Source organism: Pristis pectinata, chromosome 12 (genome assembly GCF_009764475.1).
Source record: "Pristis pectinata isolate sPriPec2 chromosome 12, sPriPec2.1.pri, whole genome shotgun sequence".
Lineage (NCBI taxonomy): Eukaryota > Metazoa > Chordata > Chondrichthyes > Rhinopristiformes > Pristidae > Pristis > Pristis pectinata.
In genome coordinates, this window is record NC_067416.1 from 21,794,066 (window position 1) to 21,820,827 (window position 26,762).

Sequence of the window (26,762 nt, forward strand, 5' to 3'; positions counted from 1 at the left end):
CAGCTGAATCAGTCTCCCCTTATAGAACAGACGTGGAGTCTGTTGAACCTTTGCTGCACTCCCTCTGCAGAAACTACAGTCTATGTTTTAGGTAAGAAGATCCAAATTATACACAGTGCTCCAGGTGCAGTTTCTGCATTGTACAATTGCTTTGATATGGTATATTGGAACATCTTAAGAGAGGCAATAATATATTCTAAAGACCTTTATCCCCATCAGCTTTTCAGGACACTGCAAATGGTTTAGCTAATGGTAGGCATTAAACTCAAAAGCATCATGCGAGTTCAAAGAGAATTTGCTATCAGAATTGGAAAGTGTTAAAAACGGACATCATATCTAAAAAAAGACCCATAATAATTGTAAGGGGGCTCACATTTTCCAACCAACCAAATCTCAGCTGCAGTCCTTCGCCGGGTCAGATTTGATCTTTAACCCATACAGTACATACCTCCCAACCACTGAATGAAATAGGAGGTCTAGGCTTTTTTTAAAAAAAAATATCCCTATTCTTCTTTTAAGCACAGCAGTGGGAAAATAGAACCTAACATTAATTACATACCAACAGGGAAGACCATTTGGGGTCAGATTGTTGGATAACCAATGTCTAGAATCATTCACTTTGACTAAAAATTTTCAACCCCATTGCTTTTATTTGAACTCAGGTCCATGACTGGGGAAAAGGACAGCAGCAACGCCCATTTCTAATAAGCTTGGATAATATTTAGAGCACTATTTAAAGAACAGTTGAAGAGTTTACATTGGAAATTATGGATTGGACATCCTTCTGTGAAAACATCAATGTACTCCTGAAAAGGGATTTTTTTAACAGCCGTGCTTCCAAAACACCACTTTTTCTGTTAAATGTAGATGTATTCAAAAAACAAAAGTAATTGGAGATCAAGTTAAATTGCTTTCCCAAGGATCAATGATAAATTCCAAAAATACCCCACAAAATGAGACACAACATAAAGTGACTTGACGGTTTGGGGCAGAAGTTTGGCTGTACCTAAAACAGAAGTCTCCTTGTAGGGCAGAGACATTGATCGACACCTTTTGCTGCTAGACCTGCTGAGTTCTTCCAGGGTTTGGTAATTGGTTTATTATTGTCACATGTGCCGAGGTACAGTGAAAAACTTTGTTTTGCCTACCATCCATGGGGATCATTTCATCACATCAGTACATCCAGGCAGTACAAAGGGAAAAACGATAACAGAATACACAATACAGTGACACAGCTACAGAGATACAGTGAAAAACTTTGTTTTGCCTGCCATCCATGGGGATCATTTCATCACATCAGTACATCCAGGTAGTACAAAGGGAAAAACAATAACAGAATACACAATACAGTGACCCAGTTACAGAGAAAGTGCAGTGCAGGCAGACAATAAGGTGACGAGGTAGATTGTGAGGTCAAGAGTCCACCTTATGCTACAGATGTGTTTGGTTCCCGTTTCCTTGTAGGGGCGGAAGTGGTGGAGCTGAGGGGGCGGAAGTGGTGGAGCTGCGGGGCGGAAGTTGAGCGCTGGTAGCTCTCTCGGTCCGAAACGGAAGTGCCCGTAACGCGGGGGTGGGAAGGCTGGAAAAAAGATGGCCGCCTCCGTCTCGGGCTATACTTTCAGTTCTCTAGTGTACCATCACGCCAACAGCCCGTCGGACCACGTAGGTACCGGTGATGTGGTGACCGAGCGGGTCTGCCGAGAGCGGCGCTCTGAGGTGCCGGACCCTTGTGGCCCCTGGGTGTTTGGGTCTGCGAGGAGGCCGAGCCTTTGGCTCCTGTCGCCCGGATTCCGGGCCTGGATCCCCCCCGCGGGAGGCTCCGGTTTGCTCGACAACAAGGAGCCGGGATCGAAGCGCTCCGCGTCGGCGACAGGGGCAGGTCCAGGTCGGCCGGCTGCCGGCCGCTTCACTTGCTTTGGCGAGAGGTCGCCACGGGAGTGGGTTACCGGGCTGCAGGCGTGAATCCGGTCGGGGAGTCACTGCTCTGCAGCCCAGGTGGGATGAAGCCGTTTCTCTGGATGCGCCACTTTCTGCAGGGTCTTATTCTCTGTAAAACTTATCTGCGCCATTGAAGTCTTGATATCTTTTTTTAGCCAAGGTTTTAGATAACATTTTCGGTGGAGATCCAGTGTGACTAGTGGATGCATGCTGTTGGAGCTTTAGAGAACTTTTATGTTTATTTTGCTGTAGTAATTCTAGCTCATGACTCCTTAAAGCACCAGTTGGGGTTAGTTTCTTAATAGATAAACTGTCGACAGGATTATCTTTGTATATATTGGTGTGCTTTGACATTGCATTTTTTTCCGTCAAATGTCGACAAAAACAAACCTAGGACTGTGGTATTGTGGAAGAAAATTGAGTTCACTGAATTTGCAATGGATTCACTGCTCCATCAGTGGAGTGGTTTTCTTGTATTTGCTTGCAGTGCAAATTAATTTTATTCTTATTTCATCTGCACATCAAATTGATGTTACATGTTTTGCATCTGTTTTTCTTTCCAATTATTTTAACTTTTTTTCTACAGGAAGGATTTCTTTTGGGTGATGTAAAACAACTTGAGACTTTCAGTATTAGTGATTCACATATCAGCAACACGGAGCTGCTGCAAGTTATAGGTAAGCCTTTTGAAATAAGATCAGATTCACACTGAAAATAAGAACCTGCATTTCTTTGCTCTGAATTTAATATCAGTGATGTTAATTTTACAAAAGTCATTAGGCACAATTACCAGGCTTCTTTTAATTAAAGAATACAGTTATTTTCAGATTCTGAACAAGTTCTAATGCAATGTTGAAATTTTTTCCCATAATAATACATTGCATAGTTTTATAAAAATTGAAGGTGAGGATGGATGGTTCAAAATATCAGGTTAAGTGCAATGAAACAGATGTCTTTAAACATCACTGTGACAAGTTGATGCATATACAAAATGTACCAGATGTATAACTAATGCTCAAGTTACATTATTTATACATCTATATGATTACATGGCAGCAGCATTTTACAGTATTTGTTCCTGTAAAACAGTTACCTGAATTCATCCAATAAGTGTAGGAGAATACCAAGGATATAATGAGTTATCATAGTGGGAAATAGGATCCCTTCCTAGAAAGTGACTTCTGCTGTAAGGTGTTCATTTTAAAGTTGAATCTCTCTAATGATTTTTCTTTTACGGTAAGTGGTATGTATAATATCTTATCAATACATTATTTCAGAAATGTTGTATTTTACTTACTATTTGCTAAATACTGGTCGTATAATTAAGGTGATATGGTACAAAAACAAAGATTGTTTTCTTTGCATGAGTGTAAAACATCATGCTGTACACAAATGTATTTTTCCCTTTGATTCTTTTGAAATTAGGATTAATGTTACGATTAGGGAGATTTCTTGTCTCCAAAATAGAGCGATCAACCTGAAGTTTTATTTTATTGGGGTTTGATCTTCATTAATCTATATTTGAAAATAAGATCTTAATTTGTATTTTACTACAAAAAGTATGAAAAGCAAAATGGAATTTGTGCTGTGCATACTCTGACCAGGTTTTCCAGGCCTTGATGTGATTTTTGGGATGTTGCTGATGAGGTGGTAGAGAAAAGTTGAGTTGTTCTTCCCTCCATTCTTAACCTGACCAGTCCAGAATTTATTTGATTGTTAACAAATAAGAAATAAGAAGCATGTTTATCGGAAAGTTATTCTAGTAGTCTTTAAATACTTTCCACATTTATTATTTTCAGTCATTGATTTAAAGGAAAGTGTTAGACCAAAGTTTGCAGTGCAGTGTCTCATCAGCAATTGATGTCATTACACCATAAAGTGACTATAATTTTGGGATTTACCAACATTCATAGCTTGATTTGAAAATCCAATAATAACCGTCAGTGATTCACCCCTCCTATGTACGTTATGTAGAGGAGTGAATTTGTAAATTTGCGAATTAACAAAGTAGTTTTCCTGTAAAATCTGCAGAAAAAGCTATACCTTGTTGCATGAGGTGCAAGTAATGTATTAAGAAATAATGTTTAGCAGGCACTGCGACCCTTTTAAAAAAAACACAATTATGTATTGTAAGTTACAAATGATACGATGGGACAGTTGAACTCACAAAAGACGCAGATATTCAATTCGGTATATGTGCGCCCCAAAGGAAGTGGACCACCACCATCACATTGAGGGCAATTAGGGATGGTTGATAAATGCTGGCATTTCCTGCATTTACCAGCATCACCAAGAAATGAATTAAATAAAAGGTGTATGTATTATTATTAATATACCAGAATTGTAGAGGTGCAGATATAAAACTGTGAAGACACATTGATAATATAAGAAATAGAAGCAATAATGTAGCCACTCAGGTCTGTTCTATCATTTGAAGAGTTGGTAGCTGTTTTTGTACCTCACTACCTCTACCAGAATGCCCCATGTTCCAGGTTCCAAAAATCATCAATTTCGGCCATGAATGAACTCATTGAGCATTGACCACTGGAGTAGTGAATTGCAGAGTTCATGCTCTGCGTGAAGAAATTCATACTGTCGTCAGTCCCAATTGACCTAACCCTATCTTGAAATGAAAGCAAAACATTGCAGGTGTTAGAAACCTGAACAAACAAACAGAGAATGCTGGAAATGTTCAGCAGGTCAGGCAGCATCTGTAGTGAGAAAATACAGCTAATGTTTCAGGTCAGTGACCTTTCAAGACAATTGGGAAAAGTTAGAAATGTCTTCTAAGTTGGAGGAAACAAAAGAATGGGTCTGTGATAAGTACACAGCACACACAAAATGCTGGAGGAACTCAGTAGGTCAGGCAGCATCTGTGAAGGGAAATAAACAGTCAACATTTTGGGTCGAGATCTTTCATCAGGACTGGAAAGGAAGAGGGCAGAAGCCAGAATAAAAAGGGAGGGGGAGGAGTACAAGGTGGTAGGTGGATGTGATGGTGAAGACCAGAAGCAGTCATGTGACCCAGGTTATGGTGCCAATTAAATGAGGGTCACAGAAACGTATAGCACAGAAAAATGCCCTTTGGTTAATCGGCTATTTATCTGAAATGTTGAACTTGTTGGTAAGTTGGAAGATGAACCCCTGGTCTCCACTCTGTCATGCACTTTTCCTTTTGCTCTCTGCAACTTGTCTCCCTCTCACTGTCACCTCTCTACATCTTAAAACTTCCTTCATATTTAACTTTTCCCACTGCTGTTGGAGGGTCATCTGTTTAAAATGTTAACAGTTTTTCCACATGTTGTCTGACCTACTGAGTGTTTGCACCATTCTCTGTTTAAATTTCAGATTTACAGCATCTGTAGTATTTTATTTTTGGGTCTTTTGGAATAATCCTGTTTAGCAGTTTAAAAAAACATAATTATAAACACAAGATTTGGTAACCACATCCAAAGATCCTTTGGTAAGATAATGTGTTTACACATAACTTTAATAAAAATTTATAAAGTAAATTGAAAGAGTGTATTGTCAGTACACTGGTTAATTGCAGGAATCCAATTAACTGCATGACATTGATAATAAGAATTTGATCCAAATATTCATAATATCCAGTTTGTTTTTCATTGTTTTGCTATGGGAATAGATCTAATATTCAGAAAATTTTGATTGCATTTCTACTTTATGTAGCTGTTTAATATTGTAAAACATCTTAAAATCTGTCATAGGAGCATCATGGGCCATGTTTTGGCTCTTCATCTTAAGAAACGAAAACAGACTTCCAAAATCTTGGTGCAAAAGATAGACCTTAATGAGTGTTTAAGGAGAAGTTTTGATTGTCAAAGCCAGAATTGGAGGAGTGCATATGAATATATGATGAGAGGTGATTGGAATAGGGATGAGCAAGAGAATGGAGGGATTTTTTGTTTAATGTGTTTTAAGCTTTTCCTGGAACCAATGTGGGTTTGCCAATATAGGAGTGATGGGTAAATCCAAAGAAATTTGTGTGATAAGCTAAAGTACAACCAAATAACATTCTAAATATAGATGGATTGTAAACTTGGATTCATCTATCACCAACCAGCTTGTGCTTCCCACCCACCCCCCCACCCTTTTATTCTGGCTTCTACCTTCTTTCTTTCCCATCCTGATGAAGGGTCTTGGCATTTCTCTTCATAGACGCTGCCTGACCTTCTGGGTTCCTCTAGAATTTTTTGTTATTCTAAATTTAGATGTTTGCTAAATCTGGGATTTTTTTTAACTTGTCACTGTTTATTAGATTAACATTTGTTTTTATAGCAGTACATGTCTGATTTTCCCCCTTTCCCTTGCCAAGGAAGTAACTGATCCTGCAGTGTGATCCATCTGAAATGTACCGTGATGATTAAAAATAATCCATGAACTGCACCTTTTAAAATAGCATGCAGATCTTAATGACTCAAAAATAAATACATAAACCATTCTGTTTATGGAATGTTAATATGAATGGGATAGCAGACATTTCTACTGAAATTGCAGAGCTACTTCCTGAAGTATAAGTGCAGAATTAACAATAGTGCTTATTATTTTGCAGCAATTTTTCTAAAATTTTTAATTTCAGCAAAATTCTGGCTTGTCTAATGTACTTTTTAAAGTTAATCTTAATTCAAAGATGGGAAACAGAAAAATACAGTTGCCAAATTATTTGCTGCTCTCCAGTTTCAGTATTGCTGTTTGGTTTCTGTGAGGTGGAAAATGTCAAAGTTACAAATCTTATGGATAGTAACCCTAGGTGTAGTGTCTGCTGCTTGTTTCTAGTGGTGGTGATCCTCAGTCTGCTGTATGATTTATTAGGTTATTTTAAAGATGATTAAAAAATGTTATTCTGCACACAGCTTTAAAAATTTCATTAGTGAAATGTGTGTTTATTTTGGTTTTATTATAGAAATCCATAACCATGAGCCTGGTTATCAACTCTTTAGGTAAGCCTGTTTTGCAAATTCTTGAAAGAATAATTTATGAATGGTAGAAATTGTGAGTATTTTTGGTTTAAGTGTCAAATTTGCTGGTCATTCCAAACTGGTAGATGAATCCTTAAACCAGTTATTCATCTCTGCTCATACTAATTCTTTTATTCCATGGGCCTCAATTTTGCATTCCAGTCTTTTTAAATGAAACTTTATCTATGTGGGTTCTGCATTCCCTTTATCAAACTTGTTACTATCATCAATTTAAAAAAAAAATCCAGCTAGTGCAACAACAGTTTAGTTTTTCACTAATCTGTGGCTCTCCTTTAAGAACTTAAGTTTCTTCAAGTGCCTATAACTTCATTCTCTTTTTTTTTGTTTCTCAATGCTTCCCCTCTGTCGAGGTTAAACTCGCTGGCCTGTAGGTACTTGGGATGTCCTTGCATTCCTTTTTTAAGAGTGAAACATTTTCTATGTTCTGGCCCTCTGACATAATTCTTTGCATACAGGGAGAATTGGAAAATTATAAACATTTCTACAATCTCCACCCCTAGTTTTACTTCACAGCCTAAGGCTCATCCCATTTGGACCAGATGACTTATTTACTTTAAAGGTTAACTAGCCTTTCTAGTATCTGCTTTGTCAGTTTTTGCCTTGCCTATTATCTCTACTGCCTTGACTTCTACTGAGACTTTAGAGGCATCCTCTCTGTAAAGACTAATCTAAAATACTAGATAAATATTCCAACCATGCTTTTTCCCTCTTGACAAGTTGTTTTGGTCCCTAATTGGCCCCATCTCTCATCTTGCTACCTGCTTGCTCTTTATACACCTGTAGAATACTTTTGAGCTCTCTTATGTTAACTGCCATACTCTCAATGTTCTTCATCTGTCTTTTTTTTCTCCTTTCTTCTTGGGTTACAATATTGAGCATGGTTCTCAATTTAATTGTTCACTTTTTGTTTCATCATTTCCTCTACCTCCTTTTGTAACTCGGGAGGCCTGACTTTAGTTCCCCAATCTTTTCTAGGTTATGTACCCAGCCTGCGCTTGAAATATCTCTAAGTCCTACTGCAGTTTTATATGCCAGTCTTTGATTGAACTTAATCCTGCTTTTGCTCCTTTGAACTTAGTACTCTAATTTAAAAACTCAACTTTAGATTGATCTTTTGCCATTTTCCATTACTGATCTAGCAGTGCTTCCTTCCTCTGATCAAGTAAATTCTCCTAAATGAATTTCAAAAATTCCTCCCTGTAGGTACTTGGGATGGCTTTGCCTTGCTTTTTGTTAAAGAGTGAAAAGTTTGCCATTTTCTGGCCCTCTGGCATAGTCTTGTGTATCTAGGGAGAAGTGGGAAATTATGATAAACATTTCTGCAATCTCCACCCCTATTTTCAGCTTTTACTGCTTGGTGGCCAGTAGAATACCTCTATTAGTGTGATGTTATCCTTCATTTCTGCTTCACTCTAACAGATTCTGTTCCTGACCCCTTCTTCAGCACTATAATACCTTTCTTAATCAGTACCTTTTTTTTCCCCCTTCCCTACCTTTCTGAACACCTTATCCTGGAATGTTAAGTGTCAGCCTGCTTTTTCTGCTTTGAGTCTCTTTGGGATGCCCCTTGAGCATAAATTACATAAATGTTATGACCTCATGGTTTCCTTTCCATTTGTTCTTGGGCTATATCACTTGCAAGGCTTTCCTCTTGTGTTATTTACAATAAGCTCCAATATAGGGCAAATCCTGAGCTTGTGTTAAATTGAGATTTGTTTTACCTTCTCAAGTGGTGCAACATCTCACTCTTTGTTCTCTCAGCATAGAGTGATATTTTATATGCATAACTCTGTTTGTTGCATTGCTCTCCCCTTTCTATTCCCCACCCTCAAACCAGATTTCATGACTATCAGTATTATTGAGCTACCTGTTTAACCTCATTAGTGGTGAACTGGAATGTGCTGCATTTCAGCATTGAAAAGACTAAAGCCATTAGGATCTCCACATTAGCTGCTGGTTATATTATCCTTGAGTACTTACCGGGACCAATCCTTCTGTATGCTCCCTCCACTGTCCAATTTATCCAAACAAGCATAAAATTCTATTGTCTTCTACTCTTTCTTATGCCAATACCAATTGTTTCCATATTGATGCATGGGTTTCAAAGTAGTCATACTCTAGTCCTGCCTTATTGCTCCCTGCTGACAACCTTCTGTTCTTTCAGTTTTAACCTGTTGGAATTCCACTCCCTCTGTTCTACTTTACATGGCAGAGCTTTCAGTTTTATTTGAACTCCCTCCACCAAAAAAAACTTTTCTTTCACATCCTGTGCAATACCAGGGTCTCTCCCTGTATCTTCACTTATCTGGATTCAACCTGTGAATCCCTGGGATGTTTTCTTATGTTAGTGGTTGCATATGAATGTACATATTTATATTTTGATTAGGTTGAATTTTACATAAGTTGGGCTATATGAAGTAGAGTTTTGGACAAGTTGAAATTTATATAGCATGAACCTCTGAGTCGGGGACGGGGGGGTAAAATGTATTGTATAACAGAATCTGGTAGTGACAGAACCATGAGTGATGCAGTGGAGATGATTGATATAAAAAGTGGCGAAATAAGAAATATTGGTTATGGCTTGGATAATAAAGTGTACAACTCTGCTTATGCAAAGAGTGCAAGTTGGATTCAGGTATGGGATTGGTTTGACCCAGTGCACTGAGTTTCTGATGCAGACTAAAGAGGATGGAGTCAGTCTTGAATTTCTAAAAGTTCTGACTCTAAGCTTGGAGGGGGATGCTCGACTGAGCATTGAATGTCATTTGAATTGAAAGTGGTTTTGAAGCAGTAAAATTGGTTATCGTCAGCCTGCAAGGTGTAGCTACTAAATGAGGAATGAGGCTAGCAGTTAAAATGCCACTACAACTTCTTTCATTTTATCTTCCAGTTCAGAAATGGTGCAAAGCCACTATCTCCAAATAGCTTCACTACAGCAATGTGATGACATTCTGGTAAAGAGGTGCATAAATCAGTAAATATAGCAGATTAAAGAAGTGCAAAGAAAATTCATTGAAATCCCAAAATAGATTTAAGCATTTCTTTTAATAGACTCCAGTAGACATGGTAAATGGTTTGTGTTAATGTACCAGGGAACTACCTGCCTTGATGTGTATTGATGTCAGTTGTAGTTTCCCAATAAGCCACTTGTGTGTACAGTCTCCATACCATACCATGTGAGCATAATAGAGTACCTCTTTCGTAAAGTATTTTCCTAAGCAGCTTATTTTATTGGTGTCCTTGGAAATTTGCTGATATTGAAATACTTCGCCAAATGTGGCATTAATATCTTGAATTTGTCACTTTCAGTTTTTACGACTATGCAGGAAGAGTTGATGAAGAGAGTCTGGATAGAATTCTCAAAGGAAGGAGAAAAGTAAGTGTTGACTTGTAAACTTGCATTTTCTTCCTTTAAATGTTGTAACATAGGGAAAGGCCATTTAGCTCGTTGAACTACTTGCAATATTCTGTTAGGTCATGAATTTTCCATACTCAGTTTACTTACTTTTGATGCATGTCATTGCCCCAATTGGAGAAAATGTGCCCAACATCCACAGTTTTTTTGTGAAGATAATTAAGTTACCCCATTATCCTTTATGTGGAACAAGTGCTTCCAGATTTCGCATGTAACCTGCATGGATCTAACTTGAGGTTGTTCACAAGTTTTCCTGCCAGAGAAAATAAGATCTATTCTATTCTTTTCATAATTTGGAACACCTCCATTCACTCCTTGACCTTCTAAACTCTAAGGAAGACAAGCCAAGTTTACATAACTAGTTTACGTAGAGGCCTGGTGTTTTGGGGAACCTATGGTACAAGATATCTTTCATGAGGCTTGGTGCCTCGCAGTAAATCCATTTCTCCAGATGAGTTGATGGCTGGATGTAACAGAAACATAACTTTCTTCCCTACTGTGAGGTAAAGGATAACATTTCATTAGTGTTTTTTTTACTGCTGTTTGCTTCCATGATTTTTATTTGTATTGTAGATGCTTTGTGTTGGAATGTAATGAAACCCAACTATCTGTATAGTTTCCAGACTTTCCTCAGGCATGTTGTAAAAAGAAAATTGCATATATTTGATTCGGAGAGAACAACAATAGATAGATTTTAAAGAAAATAACTGTTAGCTTCTTGTTCAGAATTCCCTTCTTCTCTAACCTTCATCCATGTCTTTTCCTTTCAAATATGGCAGGCACGGTAGTGTAGTGGTTAGCATAATGATATTACGGTGCCAGCAACCCGGGTTCAATTCCGGCTGCTGTTTGTAAGGAGTTTGTACATTCTCCCCATGTCTGTGTGGGTTTCCTCCAGGTGCTCTGGTTTCCTCCCACATTCCAAAGATGTACGGGTTAGAAGTTGTGGGCATTATGTTGGCACTGGAAGTGTGGCGACACTTGTGGGCTGCCCCCAGAACACACTATGCAAAAGATGTATTTCACTGTGTGTTTTGATATACATGTGACAAATAAAGATATCTTTCTGAAAATAAGATATTGCACTGTATTTGGATTAAACAGGTTTTGTACTCACAAGTCCTAATTGCTTGCTTCCTTTGTAGAATGTTATTGGCTGGTACAGATTTAGAAGAAATACACTGCAGCAGATGTCCTACAGAGAACATATTATCCATAAGCAGCTGACACACATCCTTGGAGTGCCTGATCTAGTCTTCCTTCTATTTAGTTTCATCTCCACAGCAAACAACTCAACGCATGCTTTGGAATATGTGCTGTTTAGACCCAGTCGCCGGTAAGTCATTTCAGCTTGCTTAGTCTAAGATTCATTGAATTATTTCTCAAAACAAATATCCTTTCTTCATAGTTAACAGATAAATTGTTTACACTTTAAAGGTAATTTTCTTCTCTCTTTATTGTCTTTTACCACATCTCCCCCAAGCATGTTGAAATTATTTTGGATATATGTATGCTGTATATAACAGATCCCAGTTCTGTTCAATGAATGTATTCGCATTAATCAGAATTGCAGTATAGGTTGTCCCCAGGTTGTGGCATAGTTCTGTTCCTGTAAACTTTTCGTAACCCAAGTAGTTTGCAAGTCGGACATTTGGCTGGTCTCCCAAACGCTCGTTCACAAATGAGCTGTACATAAATCAGGTGTACGTAAGCTGGGGAGGACTTTTATTCAGTTTATACTCATGAGAAACTTTATATTTTTATTAATTGATTAGAATACTCAAATAAGCCTATGTTTTACGCTGGTAATTTGTTATTTTAAGTCTTTGAAATACTCTATTTTTCCTGTGAAGGTATGATCAGAGAGTTTCACTCACAATCCCCAATTTGGGGAACACTAGTCAGCAAGAGTACAAGAGTTCCTCAGTGCCAAACACATCTTGGAATTATGACAAGGTGGTAACAGAACATGGGTAAGTATTAAACAACTTTCAAAATATTCCAGTAAATAATATGTTAATGATAGATGGTGAGAATGTGCCATAATGTCCTTGCATTTGGATTTCTCTGCTCCATAATGATAAACATTTTGTCATGAGAAATTATGACTATGACTGGAACTGATTTCATGACTCTGATTTTCACGCTCTTAACACCTATATAACCTAAAGGCCATAAATGACGTGGTTTTCTTCAGTAAAAGATAAATAGTGTAGTGCTTGGAAATTAAAACCAAAGTGGATTGGGCAGCACTTATGGAAAAATAGTTTCAGAGAGACTTTTTTTCAAATTTCATATTTGAAATTGGGCATCATTTGCCCAGGCAGGAATTTATTGCTCATCCCTAAGATGGTCATGAGCTGCCACCTTGAACTGTAGCAGTCCTGTTTCTGGTGCAGATACTACCATTGTTATTTGGTAAGGAATTCCAGTATTTTGACCCAGTAATGAAGGAACAGTAGTGCATTTAAAAATTAAGATGGCTTTCACTTGAAGGAGAATGTGCAAGTGATGGTGGACATGAAAGGTTTTCAAGGTGCTGTCAGGTTACCCTAGGAAGTAGCTGTAGTGCATTTTGTAGATGGTATACATTGCAGCTGTGGTGCCTAGTAGTGGAGGGAATGTATATTTAGAATGGTAGATGGGGTGTCACTCAAGTAGGCTGCTTTGGCCTAGATAGTTTGTGCTTCTTGAATATGGTTGGAGCTGTGCTCAAGCATACATGTAGAGATTATTCTACTACTCTTGTTTCTTGGAAAGATTTTGGGTTATCAGGAGGCGAGTTACTCAGGGTATCTGGATTTGACCTGGTCTTGCAACCATAGTATTTCTGTGGCTGGATGAGTTGAATTTCTGATCAGTGGTGTCTCTTAGAATGTTGATGATTGGCAACAGTAATGCCATTACATACCAAGGGTAGGGGGTTGTTACCTGGCACTTGTGTAGCACAAATGTTACTTGCCATTTTTCAGCTTCATATGTTGAGTTGCAAATCGAATTAAACCTCGTACAATCATCAGCGAAGGTCTCCACTTCTAACCTTGCGATGGAAGGAAGATCATTATGAAACAGTTGAAAATCATTGGGCCTCGTACACTGCCCTGAATAACTCCTGCAACAATGTCAGTTTTACCAGGGCTCCTTGATGCCACTTTTGGTAAAATGCTTCCTTGGTGTCAAGCCCAGCATTCCCACTTCACCTCTGGAACTCTGCTCTTTAGTCTACGTGTGCAACAAGGATATGATGAGATCTGAAGCTGAGTGATCCTGGTAAAACTAGATGGGATGTTGGTGATTAACTGCCACTTGATAGCTCTACTGAAATTGCCCATTACTTAAGGAGACCAATTGAATGATAATTAGCCAGAATTGGTTATTCTGCTTTTTGTGAATAGTTTCCCATAATCAGGCACATGCTTGTATTATACTATGGAACAGCTTAGCTAGAGGCATAGCTGGTTTTGTGGTGCATATTTTCAGCATTACATTGATCTCGTAGCTTTTGCTATATCTAGTGCTCTCAGCCATTTTTTGATATCACATGCAGTGAATTGAAGTAGCTAAAACCTGGCTTCTGTGGTGATGTTGATCTTAGAGGGAGGTTCAGATGGATTAATGAGACAAGCCACAGCTTTACTGCATATCCTGTAGATTAAATTATGTTTGTTTATGACAGACTACAGGTCACTTTTACTGCATCAGCAATTATGAGCATGAAGGTGCGACGTTGAAGAGATTAACAGTTATTTCTCGTGACCTGTTGAGACACATCAGGAAGGTTTTGAATATAGTCCTGTCTTGCATTTGCTGATTCATTCTGGTCACTAATCAGCATATACTGTAGCAATTTTCATGTTCCACTTAAAAGGAGGAGAAAAGTAGTTGTATTTCCCTCTGCCTATCCATTGCTTGCCCATGCTGGACATCTGATCAGGGTCTGATGGTTCAAATGAATTGCAAAACTCCTGTCTTCTTTCTCTCACATCCTACAGCTCAAATGGGCTGTTCAACTGTAATTGTGCTAGACAAATTTGAAAGTGTGTGTGTATTTGAAACCATCTCTAAATAAGGAATGAGGGTGATGTTATAAGCTTGGTGGTTGCAATTGTTTTGATCCAATTTGATATTGTTTAAGTAACTAAACTGACTTATTTTATGAGTTTACAGTAAATTTCAAGGAATTATTTCTATATATTAAAAAAAAATCTTGGACGTGACTACATCGTCTTGGCTGCTTTTGAATCTGGTTTTATTCAACAATCTAACAGCATTTGCATTTAAAAACAAAGTGGTTTATCAGTATTTCACTGAAGCCAATATAAAATAAACTATTAGATCTTAAGTACAGAACATGGAGGTTTAATTGGTTGGTATAATAGTTCTATCTATAATTTAAATGTAACCTCTACAGAATGTAATTTGCTGATCATTTATTTTCTAACCAGTATCTCATTAGAGTTAAATTCTTAATCGTCAATAATGAGAGCACATCTTAATTTACAGTATCTATTAGAGTGGTATGTAGCTTTTAAACATTGTATATACAGTTTCAAGCTTCAGTTAATCTATTTTTATATTTTCTATACTCAGAGCTGAGTTCTTTGACAAAGATGGAGTGATTAAAGATATCAGGGCTATTTATCAGGTGTACAATGCACTACAAGAAAAACTGCAAGTAAGTTACTCTCAAGAGAATTAACTGAATTAGAAATAGGCCTTCATATGCTTTGTTAATACATGTTTAGTCTTGTGATGAAGTGTGAAGATGTGCATGTTATTTTAAGAAGATCTCTATACAAGTACTTATTATGTTCTTGCTCGCACTTCTGAAATCCAAAGGTGATAACTGCTTTAGAACAAATGGCCTACTCTCACGTCCCTGTCTTCCACCCTCCTTAGACTGGAAGTCATCTAAAGCTCTGTAATAACACATTGATACTAATTTCCTCTTTAACCCATGTTGCTGGCCTACATTTGTCTCCCAGCTTCAAATTTAAAATTCTCCTCATTCTTCTGTTTCCACACCCTCTGCTGCCTTGCCCTCTTTCCCCCACTTTTAATGTAATGCTGGCCTCTTGTGCATCCGCACCTTCCCATTGATGCTTCAGCTAAATGGCTTTACATTTGGAATTCTCTTGTATGTGTTCTCACTTGCTTTTTAATTGAATACATAGCTGTACTGCAGAATGGCTTATGAGTTAAAGGTGCTTTACGTTAATTTAAATATAACTCTGCATTAAAGACAATAATTTGAAGATAACCTTTTAACATTTCTGTAGACAGTATGTGGAGAGGTGGAAAAGAGTGAGCAAACAGTTGAAAGTTATCTTCTAGAAGTGGATAAACTGAAGAAGCAAATAACACGCAGGAAAAGAGAGATTGAAGAGGAGAAGAGTAAGTGATTGTCAAGTGTAAAATTGTACACTATTGGGATAAATGTCCATTAATGAAAGCAATGCTAAGAGGATTTCAAGTGATGATTACTTGAACAAATAAATATGAACTCTTGCATTGCCAGCAAGATGCTGCATTGAATAGATCGCAACAAATGCATCTACAGTTTTTCAAATTTCAATCTCTTTACCCTTGAGATTAAAGGTTTGGGTAAAAGGATTTTCTATTTAAAGGGAAAATTGAATCTGATTTATTTGTAATTTGTATGCTCATACTTTCTGTTGTGGATAGATAGCAAAGTAAATCAGGATACTTTTGATTAAACTTGTAGGACCTGACAAGTTTGGTATCATCCCTCTGCTTAAGACAATTAGTTTCCAAATTCAGAACTAAACCTCAAATCAAACTGCCTACCTTTTGCCCAAAATTTCCAAGCACACAATTATAAAAATTAATGCAAAAAACTTACGACCCAGTAGTGCAGTATCAGTTATTCCTCTGGGTCTCATGATAAGGCAAACTAATGCTTCTAATTGTGGAATGTCACTGCTTGCTTTCATAAGGCTACAAAGTGCTCTTTTAATTTTTTTTAAACCAAGGGCACCCCAGTACATCAGTTGTTCCCTCTAAAATAGACTAATTCATTCAGGGAGGCAAGTGTCACTAGCAAGTTCAGCAATTACTGCCTGCTTTTAAAGGTCATGAGTGGTCCATTGTCATGAACTGTTGGAATCTGTGAGGTGAATTGTTCCCACAAATCTATTAGCTCAAAATCCTAGAAATTGTGAATGAATGGCAATACATTTCCCAGTCAGGATATTATGTAATTCAGAAGGGAAATTGTGTGTGACAATTTTGTTCCCATATTACCCTTTTCTGACCTGGCCTAGGGTTTGAGAGGTGCTGTCAAAAGTGTTGGCGAGATACTCAGAATCAGGTTTATCATCACTGATGCGAGCACAATACAGGCCCTTCGGCCCACAATGTTGTGCCGACCTTTAAACCTCTCCTAAAAACTATATAAACCCTCCCCCCCCACCCCCACACATATCCCTCTATTTTAAATTCCTCCATATGCTTATCTAGCAATCTCTTGAATTTGACCAATGTACCTGCCTCCACCACCGCCCCAGGCAGCGCATTCCATGCACCAACCACTCTCTGGGTAAAAAACCTTACTCTGATATCTCCCTTGAACTTCCCACCCATTACTTTAAAGCCATGCCCTCTTGTATTGAGCATTGGTGCCCTGGGAAAGAGGCGCTGGCTGTCCACTCTCTATTCCTCTTAATATTTTGTACACCTCTACCATGTCTCCCCTCATCCTCCTCCTCTCCAAAGAGTAAAGCCCTAGCTCCCTTAGTCTCTCCTCATAATGCATACTCTTTAAACCAGGCAGCATCCTGGTAAATCTCCTCTGCACCCTTTCCAAATCTTCCACATCCTTCCTATAATGAGGCGACCAGAACTGGACACAGTACTCCAAGTGTGGTCTAACCAGAGCTTTGTAGAGCTGCACCATTACCTCACGGCTCTTAAACTCAATCCCTCAACTTATGAAAGCTAACACCCCATAAGCTTTCTTAACTACCGTATCCACCTGTGAGGCAACTTTCAAGGATCTGTGGATATGGACCCCAGATCCCTCTGCTCCTCCCCACTACCCAGAATCCTGCCATTAACTTTGTACTCTGCCTTGGAGTTTGTCCTTCCAAAGTGTACCACCTCACACTTCTCCGGATTGAACTCCATCTGCCACTTCTCAGCCCAGCTCTGCATCCTATCAATGTCCCTCTGCAATCTTCGACAATTCTCCATACTATCCACAACAGCACCAACCTTTGTGTCGTCTGCAAACTTGCCAACCCACCCTTCTACCCCCTCATCCAGGTCATTAATAAAAATCACGAAAAGTAGAGGTCCCAGAACCGATCCTTGTGGGACACCGCTAGTCACAGCCCTCCAATCTGAATGCACTCCCTCCACCACAACCCTCTGCTTTCTACAGGCAAGCCAATTCTGAATCCACACAGCCAAGCCTCCCTGGATCCCATGCCCTCTGACATTCTGAAGAAGCCTACCATGTGGAACCTTGTCAAATGCCTTACCAAAATCCATGTTGACCACATCTACTGCACTACCCTCATCAATCTTCCTGGTCACCACCTCAAAGAACCCTATCAGGCTTGTGTGACATGATCTGCCCTTCACAAAGCCATGGTGGCTGTCCCTGATCAGACCATGATTCTCTAAATACCCATAGATCCTATCTCTAAGAATCTTGCAACAGCTTGCCCACCACAGACATAAGGCTCACTGGTCTATAATTCCCTGGACTATCCCTACTTCCTTTTGTGAATAAGGGGACAACATTTGCCACCCTCCAATCCACTGGTACCATTCCCGTGGACAACGAGGACTGAAAGATCCTAGCCAACAATTCAGCATTCTCCTCCCTCGCCTCGTGGAGCAGCCTGGGGAATATTCCGTCAGGCCCCGGGGACATCTGTCCTAATATTTTCTAACAGCTCCCACACATCCTCTCTTGATATCAACATGCTCTAGAACACTAACCTTGCCAACACTGTCCTCAGCGTCATCAAGGCCCCTCTCCTTGGTGAATGCTGAAGAGAAGTATTCATTGAGGACCTCACCCACTTCCACAGCTTCCAGGCACATCTTCCCACCTTCGTCTCTAATCGGTCCTACCTTCACTCTCGTCATCCTTCTGCTCTTCACATGACTGAAAATAGCCTTGGGATTTTCCTTTACCCTACTCGCCAAAGCCTTTTCATGTCTCCTTCTTGCTGTCCTCAGCCCCTTCTTAAATTCCTTCCTTGCTACCCTATATTTCTCAAGAGACCTATCTGTTCCTTGCTTCTTAAACCTTACGTATGCTGCTGCCTTCTTCCTAACTAGTTGTTTCACCTCTCTTGTCACCCATGGTTCCCTCACCCTGCCATTCCTTCTTTGCTGTTGTTTTGTGGCAGCAGTACAGTGCAAATACTGCAGTGCATTTTGCTGTTGTGGCACTCTGCAGCTACTGGTGGAGGAATTCAACATTTAATCTGATGGATGGGTTGACAGTTAAATTTTATGCTGGATGGTGTCAAGCTCTGTTGTACTCGCACATTTGATCAAATAATGAGTATTCTAGCACAGCTCAGATTTGTATCTCTTAGATGGTGTCCAGGAAGTGGTCACTTGCCCCAGAATATCCATCCTCTCAGCTGATCTTTTTGCCTTGGTGTTTGTATGGCTGAGCAGTTGAGTTTCTGGTTAGTTCTGTCCCCTAGGATATTGGTGGGGAATTTGACTACAGTAATGAGTTGAAAATCAAGTGGAAGGAGTTAACCTCTCCAAGGGGCATAGATTGTTTTCTTTTGAGAAGCTGTAAATTGAACTGAACACTGCAATCATCAGTGAACATCCCAACTTTCAACCTTGTGATGAAGATAAGACCATAAGATACAGGAGCAGAATTTGGCCGTTCAGCCCATCGAGTCTGCTTCGCCATTCAATCATGGCTGTTTTGTTTAAGGGCAGTAATGAAGAACTTGGATGAGGAGGTGCCAGAGATGACTGACCTCAAGACCTTAACCACCTTGCTTTGGGCACATTTCAACGGTCGTCAATTACCCTTTTGATTCCCAATCACTCACTTTGGCGAGAGCTCCTTGATATCGCACTTAGTCATATGCCCTCCGTCAAAGATGTATCCTCAAGTCTCCCAAGATCTCATTATTTGTTTTGGTCCATGTTGGCGGAACGCATAAGTGTGTAGATAATTGGCAAGTGCACTTGATATTGCTGACACCTTCTGTTACTTTGAGAGTAAATTGGAGTTCTAATTGGCCTCATTGGGTTTGTCCTGCTTTTTGTTTGCAGGAAACTACCTATGCAATTATCTTTTGTGTGGTTCTTGCTATAGTTCTAGCTGTATTTGATTGGCTTGCCTATTGCCTCATTGGTTCTGAAGCCCATGTCCAATGTAGCAGAACTACTGTTGGCACCTATGGCCTTTTCTCGATACAGTAGGTTCCTCTGTTTCATGATATCATGGAGTGAATTGGCTAAAGACTGGCTGCTATAATAGTGGGAGCCCTGGGGAGTATCCAAGATGGATCATTCATTTAGCATTTATGGCTGAAGAGTTATAAATTTGTTTGCACGTGCATATTGGGCTTTACTTTCATTGTGAATTAATATATTCATGGCACATCTTTTCCCAGTTAAGTTTAATTGTCCAACACCAAATGCAACAGGGTGTGGTAGGTCTGTGTAACTTTGATCAAATCTGTTGATTGTGGGATAGCTCAGTTTTGTTTATAGCATATTGCTTTTGCTGGTGCTGGAGTTTTAGCAAGTTAACACTTCAGTTTTGGGTATGTCTGGTTCTGCTCTTGATGTGCTTTCTACACTTTGAGCTGGGGTTGGTCTCCTGATATAATGGTGATGTTTGAATGTGGGATATGCCAGGCTAAAGACCCATAAAATGTTACACTGCTGCTGTAAATTGCCCATAGTACTTCATGGATGCCCTGGTTTGAGGTGGTTTATCTCTTTTGAATCCAAGTCCAGATAAATGCATCTGTGACAGGTGGGTTGGAGAGGTTGTCATATCATCTCTTTTTCTGATGTTGGTTTCTCACTACAGGCAACTCCCACATTATGTGGGAGGGGGTTCCTAGAAAACTGTCTGTATTGCGATTTTCTGTAACGTGAAGCCGCATCATCTGTGCATGCATCAAGAAATGCTGGTTGAAAAAAATGTTTATTTAGGTGTCCTTCACATAAATTTCATAAGAGAAAACTTCCATTATCCAAGCTGTCGTAACATGGGTCACCTAAATCTTACAGCTAGATCAGGGCTTGGTCAGGGGTGATGTGCATTGAAGAATCAGATGGGCTTTTGGCAGTCAGATAGTTTTACGTGTCACCACTACTAATACTAGCTTTTCACTTTAGAATTCATTAACTGAATTAATTTTTTTCTAACTGTTATAGTAGCATTTAAACTTACCTTCAGATCGTCGTTCCAAATCTCTGCTGTGAAGTTTCATTTTTATAGTTTGTGTTAGTGCCACAGTAATAAAAAATATTATTGATTTTTTTATTACTGCAATATTCACATGTTCACATTTGTAAAATGTCCCAGGAAGATTGAAAATAATTTTTTTTTAAACATTTCAGAACTTGGTGCAAAACATATCTGGATTTTAAAATGTTGCCTGAAATAGCAGTGGTATCAGGTCACTTTTTAAAACATCTTGATTTGAAGTCTTTTGCAGTGCTTTGCTTATACATTTTTAATCACAAGGTAATGTACAAACCCACTTCAGGTTATTCCACATGCAGCATATACAGTGCCTACTGCTGGCTACATTGGCCTGAATCTGGACAGTCAATGCCTCAAGTAGGCCCCTCCACCATCCCACTGTGCTATTCCCATGACAGTGCATCTCCTTGTATATTCAGACCTTGCTGCTGAAGCTGCTACACAGAGTGGAGGGATCGACAAGTGGCATCTGACCACCATCCCCCACCCCCGATAAGTTCCATACTTTGCTGCTGCAGAAATCCTGAACATGCTGATCCACCAGAGACACCTCACTGGCAGCTCTCTTCAGAACTGGCGACAAAATGCCAGTATAATTTGGGCCATCATCAAATTACTTAGACGCAATCACTAGGTGGTTTCTAGGCAACCATGATATTTATTGTTGTGATTGGGTGGTGCAGTGGCATAGCTAATAGAATTGCAGACTCTCAGCTCCAGTCACCCAGGTTCAATCCTGATCACCAGCGCTGTCCATGTGGAGTGTGCATGTTCTCTGGCTGCCAGGGCTTTCCTGGGTGCACCGGTTTCCTCCCACATCAGGATGTAGATGAATTGGCTACTGTAAGTTGCCCGTGGTGTGAAGGTGGGTTGATCACTACAAACAAAAATTGGGTTAATGTAAATGGGCGCTGGATGGTCAGCAGGGACTTGGAGGGCTTTTGGGCCTGTTTCTGTGCAGTTTTATTTTGCCTCTATGAAGGAAATGTAATGTACTTTTTTTAATCATTTTTTAAATTCTATTTAGAGCTTCAAGAAGCTGCACTGAATAGAGGATTAGCTGAAGAAAATTCGGTGCATGTGCCTAATCTGAGGATCAGTCCTGGACAAGTAATGGAAGTACATATGCAAGAAAGTTTGGACCCTACTAATACTCTGTTGCCTAATTCTGATCTATCTGATATCACTGCTAGGGGCAATTTGCAGGTGATGAGTAGTGTTCATGTGCCTCGGTTACAGGGTGTGGGATCTGCTGGCAAAGCTTCAGCAAGCACAAGTGCTCCAAACTACTATGGAAACCGAATGGGGAGTCCCCAGTCACAAAAAGCACATGGAGATATTGTTAATAAAGAAGAGGACAATTATGAAAGCTTGCACGAACCTTCAGAAACATCTGACAGTGAATACACTGCATTGGGTGAAATGTGTCCGAATTCGCATCCAGATGAAGATGCAAATCAAACATCACAAATATAACAGACTCTTGTGGCACTAATTTGTGATGCACATTAATTTTGAAGGATGTGAGAAAAGATAGTTTTCAGGCCAAGCAATTGAATCAATGTGTAACAGGAAGGCTTCTGTGTGCAGAAAACTTTAATATCCTACTTGAATGTTCATTGCCTTGTGCAAAGTCTGATTTCAGATAAATGGGATGTAGGATTTTTCTGTACTCTTTAGAAAGGTTCACATGTTACAGCCAAAAATTGCTTCCAAAGGCACAATACCAACTATAGACACAATGGTAGCACCAGAATTTTTTTTAAAGTGGTATCACAGACTTAAACCAATTGCTGCTGGGTCTGTATCTAATGAAGAGTTTGTTTTAATTTGACAATACCATACTACTTGCACTATTTTGTTTTTTGCCTTTTTCTTTTGCAGGTTCACAAAAGGGAACATTGTCAGCGGCCTTCAAAATTCAAAACCCCATTAGGAGCCAAATTAGTGCTTGTTCAAATCTTTGTAACCTAATTGGAACAGAGATTGATTATATAATTGCTTTAGATTGCACGTTGTGAGATTATCTGTGATATTTGGAGGATTTGAAATTTTGTAGTGTAATGTATCACTGCACCTAACATTCAGTCCTTTTTTTAAAAAAAATGGAGATGTAATTTGCCAGTATGTAATCCAAAACAGCTTTGATTTCTTCAATTATGTGCCTGACTGGTAGTATAGCAAAATTTGTATATATATCTATAAAAAAAAATAATCTGCTCACTGCTCCTGTTTACTAGAATTATTGCTATATTCCTTCTTGGGTGCTATAATTTTTTTTCAATTCTGTTTGCCAAATTTTAGCCTAGGATTTTTTAATGGATCTGAGGAAAAGGTTCAGTAAGTGAAAAAGAAAAAAGCCATCAAGATTGCTCATGGGGTCAATCAGAATTAAAGGAATAATATTGGGGTTAACATAAACAGTTCTTGGAGGAGAAAATTGCAGGAATTAATAATTTAAATTTAATGTCTTTTGACTATTCCCAAAATGGGACTAAAATTTAAAAATCTCATTAAATTTAGTAAATTTATTTACTTTGGGTTAGTTGTCAAATGTTTGGGTGACAATCTTTTGTACAAACTGAGACAAAGTATTTGTGTACAACTTGTTTTTGTGCTAAATTTGCTATTCACAGGGAGCTTTTACGTTAGTTGATGTACTCTATCCTGTACTCAGGAATTCTGTGTGTGTGTGTTTTTATGTAAAATGAATGTAATGCATCCTATCAGTTTAAAAGTAAAATTAATGACTCCCCAAGCAGATTTGCAGTTTGAAGGCATCCACAACGACAGCTTTTTGATCAGCTTTTACCTACAATTCAATACTTTTAAAAGTGTGTTTGGTGAAGGAAAAGCACTTTGTCCCAACTTTTTGTTTAATCTAACTATTTTTGAAATTACACCAAATATCCTGCAATTTTACGGTAACAAATTTGGTTTGATGTGCTTAACAACTGAACAATTCAGTTTTATAAGAGAAAAGCTAGTATTCTATTATTTGTCTGGCTCTTGAAAGAATTTTGTATAATCAGAGACAATGTTTAGATTTAACGAGTGTGTGAATACTGTTCTTGCCATCAAATTATTATGGAAGTTTGCACAAATTAGTTAAATTTACTATCTGTAGTTTTAAAATTGAAATGTTAATTACCATTTACAAATACTATTTATAGAAGAACTTGACAGATACATTATTTGAAATTGGGCAATTATAGGTCTATTAACAATCAAAATTAAAATTGTAGCTGTTAAAAGTAAAATTATCAGCAGTAACAAACTGGAAGAAAATTAATGTAGTGTCAAACTTCAAAATCAATCGTAAAATTAATGTAGTCTGAAAAATGCATTGAGATCAGTGGTACTGAAATATTTCATATCAGAATAAGGGGTAAATTGCATTATCCAATTTATCCTATATAAATTTCTTCCACTATTAAATATGGATTCTGCATAATAATCATGGCTATATAAAGCCAATGGTTAGTAGCAATGGAAGTGGTACAATGATGCATTTTTGGAATATTCTGAAGTTAATGTTCCCTGTTAGAGATCTGAGAGCTATTGTGATTTAATCTCCAGACATGGAATAGTGTAATGCTGTCATTGTGCACAAACACTTCCAGCAGCACTATAATTCCTCAACCTTTCAAGCACCAAAATTCAGAATTATAACATTAATTTCTGTCAATTTTAGTTTTCAGTTCCAGAATTTTATAGCAGGACTCATACAGGACTTAGCTAAAATTAAACTTCTATAATTGCTCTCATTAGACCATATCCTCTGGCCTTAAATTTGTTAATGTATTTGTGACTGTACCAACTATTTTTCAGCATTTAACAACTACATAGTCTGCAAACCTGTTTAACTCATTGGAGTTTGGAAAGCCAAACCTGTGTAGACAGTAACAAAAATGTAATGACTAACACAGTCTAATCTAGTCCTAAGTAAGCTACAGAGGAAAAACAATTCTTTGCTAACTGTAATCATTGTTGCAATCATGCAACACATTTTTGTTTCTGCATTATTATTGATAGGTTTTCTTAAAATAAACATAACTGCTTTTTATTTGACCACATGCAGTGTCAGTGGTTTTTCAAAACTTGTATGGAATATTTGGGCTATATTTGCAATATTGCCTTATGGGGTACATGGATTGGATTGCAGTATGAATGATACCCAGTGACATTTTTGGTTTCAAGTTTATCGTCTAATTTACAGGATTTACATGCCATTGCCTAACCACTTTTTAAGCCTGGCTTCCCAAGGTTTATTTTTTTTCAATGACATTGCACAGATGATTTCTGACAGAGCAAGAGAGAATGATTCTTCTTGACCAAATCTTTCTCTGAAATTTGAACTCCTTACTGCTTTGAAAATTACTAGCTTTATGCTCAAACAACATGTATCCATTGTTTCCATGGGGGGGGGGGGTGAATAAAAACTGTATACTTGCTGTACCATTTAATATCTGTTTAAAAGAATTCCATTAATTATTGACCTAGCCTGTGGTACAAAATTACAAGATCGTTGATGACAGTGATGGCACTATTATCCTAGTGACTACATCACTAGAGAGAGGAGGTTATTGATGACCTACTCTACTTAGTTTTGAATACCAGTGGTGGTATTTAGTAGAATGTGCTTAGATTAGATTGATAATGAAATATAAAGTATTCACTGGCAGATTAGAAAGTTACAGTGAACAAACATTAGCATTGCACTGTCAATTAAGTATTTGGAGTTGGCAAGTTAGTGCTAAGTGGAAATGTAGAAAGTATGAATATGCAGTTATTTTGTATGCATATATCCAAAATATTGTATGGAAAGTCTGTAAAATGAGTGGCAAAGGAAGCATCTTAATAGATATTATCTTCCCTGTCCTTGGAAATAAACTATTGAAAATAAAAAAAAGTGTGAAATACTGATACATTACCATCTTGTTCTTCGTTTCAGTTTTATCTCTGTCTTCTCCCTTGCATTGTGTTGAATTCTGAGTTGTCACTGGATTTGAGATGGTCATGTGAAAACAACTGGAGTTCAACTGCTGCAGTGTCACTCCATCTATTCAAATGATTGCAGTCATGAAACAATATTTTCTGTAAAGCAAAATGCTTCGGCTGGAATAAAAATAAAATACACAGGTGATGCAGTGAATATGGAGAAAGAAACAGTTAATTGTTCAGGTGGCACTTTTTCAGAGAGAAACCACCTATTTCCAGAATTTTGCTATATAAACTCCTCAGTTTTGCTTGTATCTACTATCAAGTGGCCATCTAAGTTTTCTCAATATAATTTTTTTTAGTGATTTGAAGAAATTCAGATTTTCTTCAATCCCAAAATTTCCAGCTTTAATCTACAAGTCTGATTAATAAGAGTAAACAGATCTGAACTAAACTTCATGCACTCAGTACTTTTTATAAACATTCACATTTTTCTACTATGCTTCCATTATAATGAAGGTTATGCATGAATTTTGTTCCTCTTTCTATTGCTTGTATTTAATGCTTGACAGGAAAAGTCTTTTGATGAATTGAAAATGTCACTAAATACAAAGGTGCTTTGTAAATGTAAACTGCCAAAAATATGGCAATGGTTGGACAGGGCTCCCTATTTTTTTTGCTGGACTATGCATTCAGCTGGATAGCACATTGAGAATGTTTGGTTTGAGGTATCTTTCCAAAGATCATATTAACACTCTAACGTGTGCATTTAAGCCTTTTTTGCTTACCTACTTTCCTGGAATAACTTGAAGCCTCTTAATTATTTGACTTAAATTACTGGATGGCACAGTGGTGTAGCAGTTAGTGTGGCTGCCTCATAGCTCTCAAGACCGGGGTTTGATCCTAATCTGAGATGCTGTATGTGTAGTTTATGTTCTCCCTGCAGTCACATAAGTTTCCCCTGGGTGCTCCAATTTCCTCCCACAAGCCAAAGATGTGCTGGTAGGTTGGTTGGGTA

General features: G+C 38.3%; 1 protein-coding gene across 1 annotated transcript; it reads left to right on the top strand.

The window, feature by feature from the left end:
• The first annotated feature begins 1,548 nt into the window (after positions 1 to 1,548).
• abraxas2 (abraxas 2, BRISC complex subunit) lies at positions 1,549 to 25,738 on the top strand. The gene is made up of 9 exons (XM_052027854.1): positions 1,549 to 1,662; positions 2,525 to 2,615; positions 6,860 to 6,896; positions 10,245 to 10,311; positions 11,496 to 11,686; positions 12,204 to 12,323; positions 14,941 to 15,025; positions 15,630 to 15,744; positions 21,831 to 25,738. Exons 1-9 carry the CDS (start codon positions 1,591 to 1,593, stop codon positions 22,277 to 22,279), a joined length of 1,227 nt encoding a protein of 408 aa, XP_051883814.1. The 5' UTR covers positions 1,549 to 1,590; the 3' UTR covers positions 22,280 to 25,738.
• The last annotated feature ends 1,024 nt before the right edge of the window (positions 25,739 to 26,762 follow it).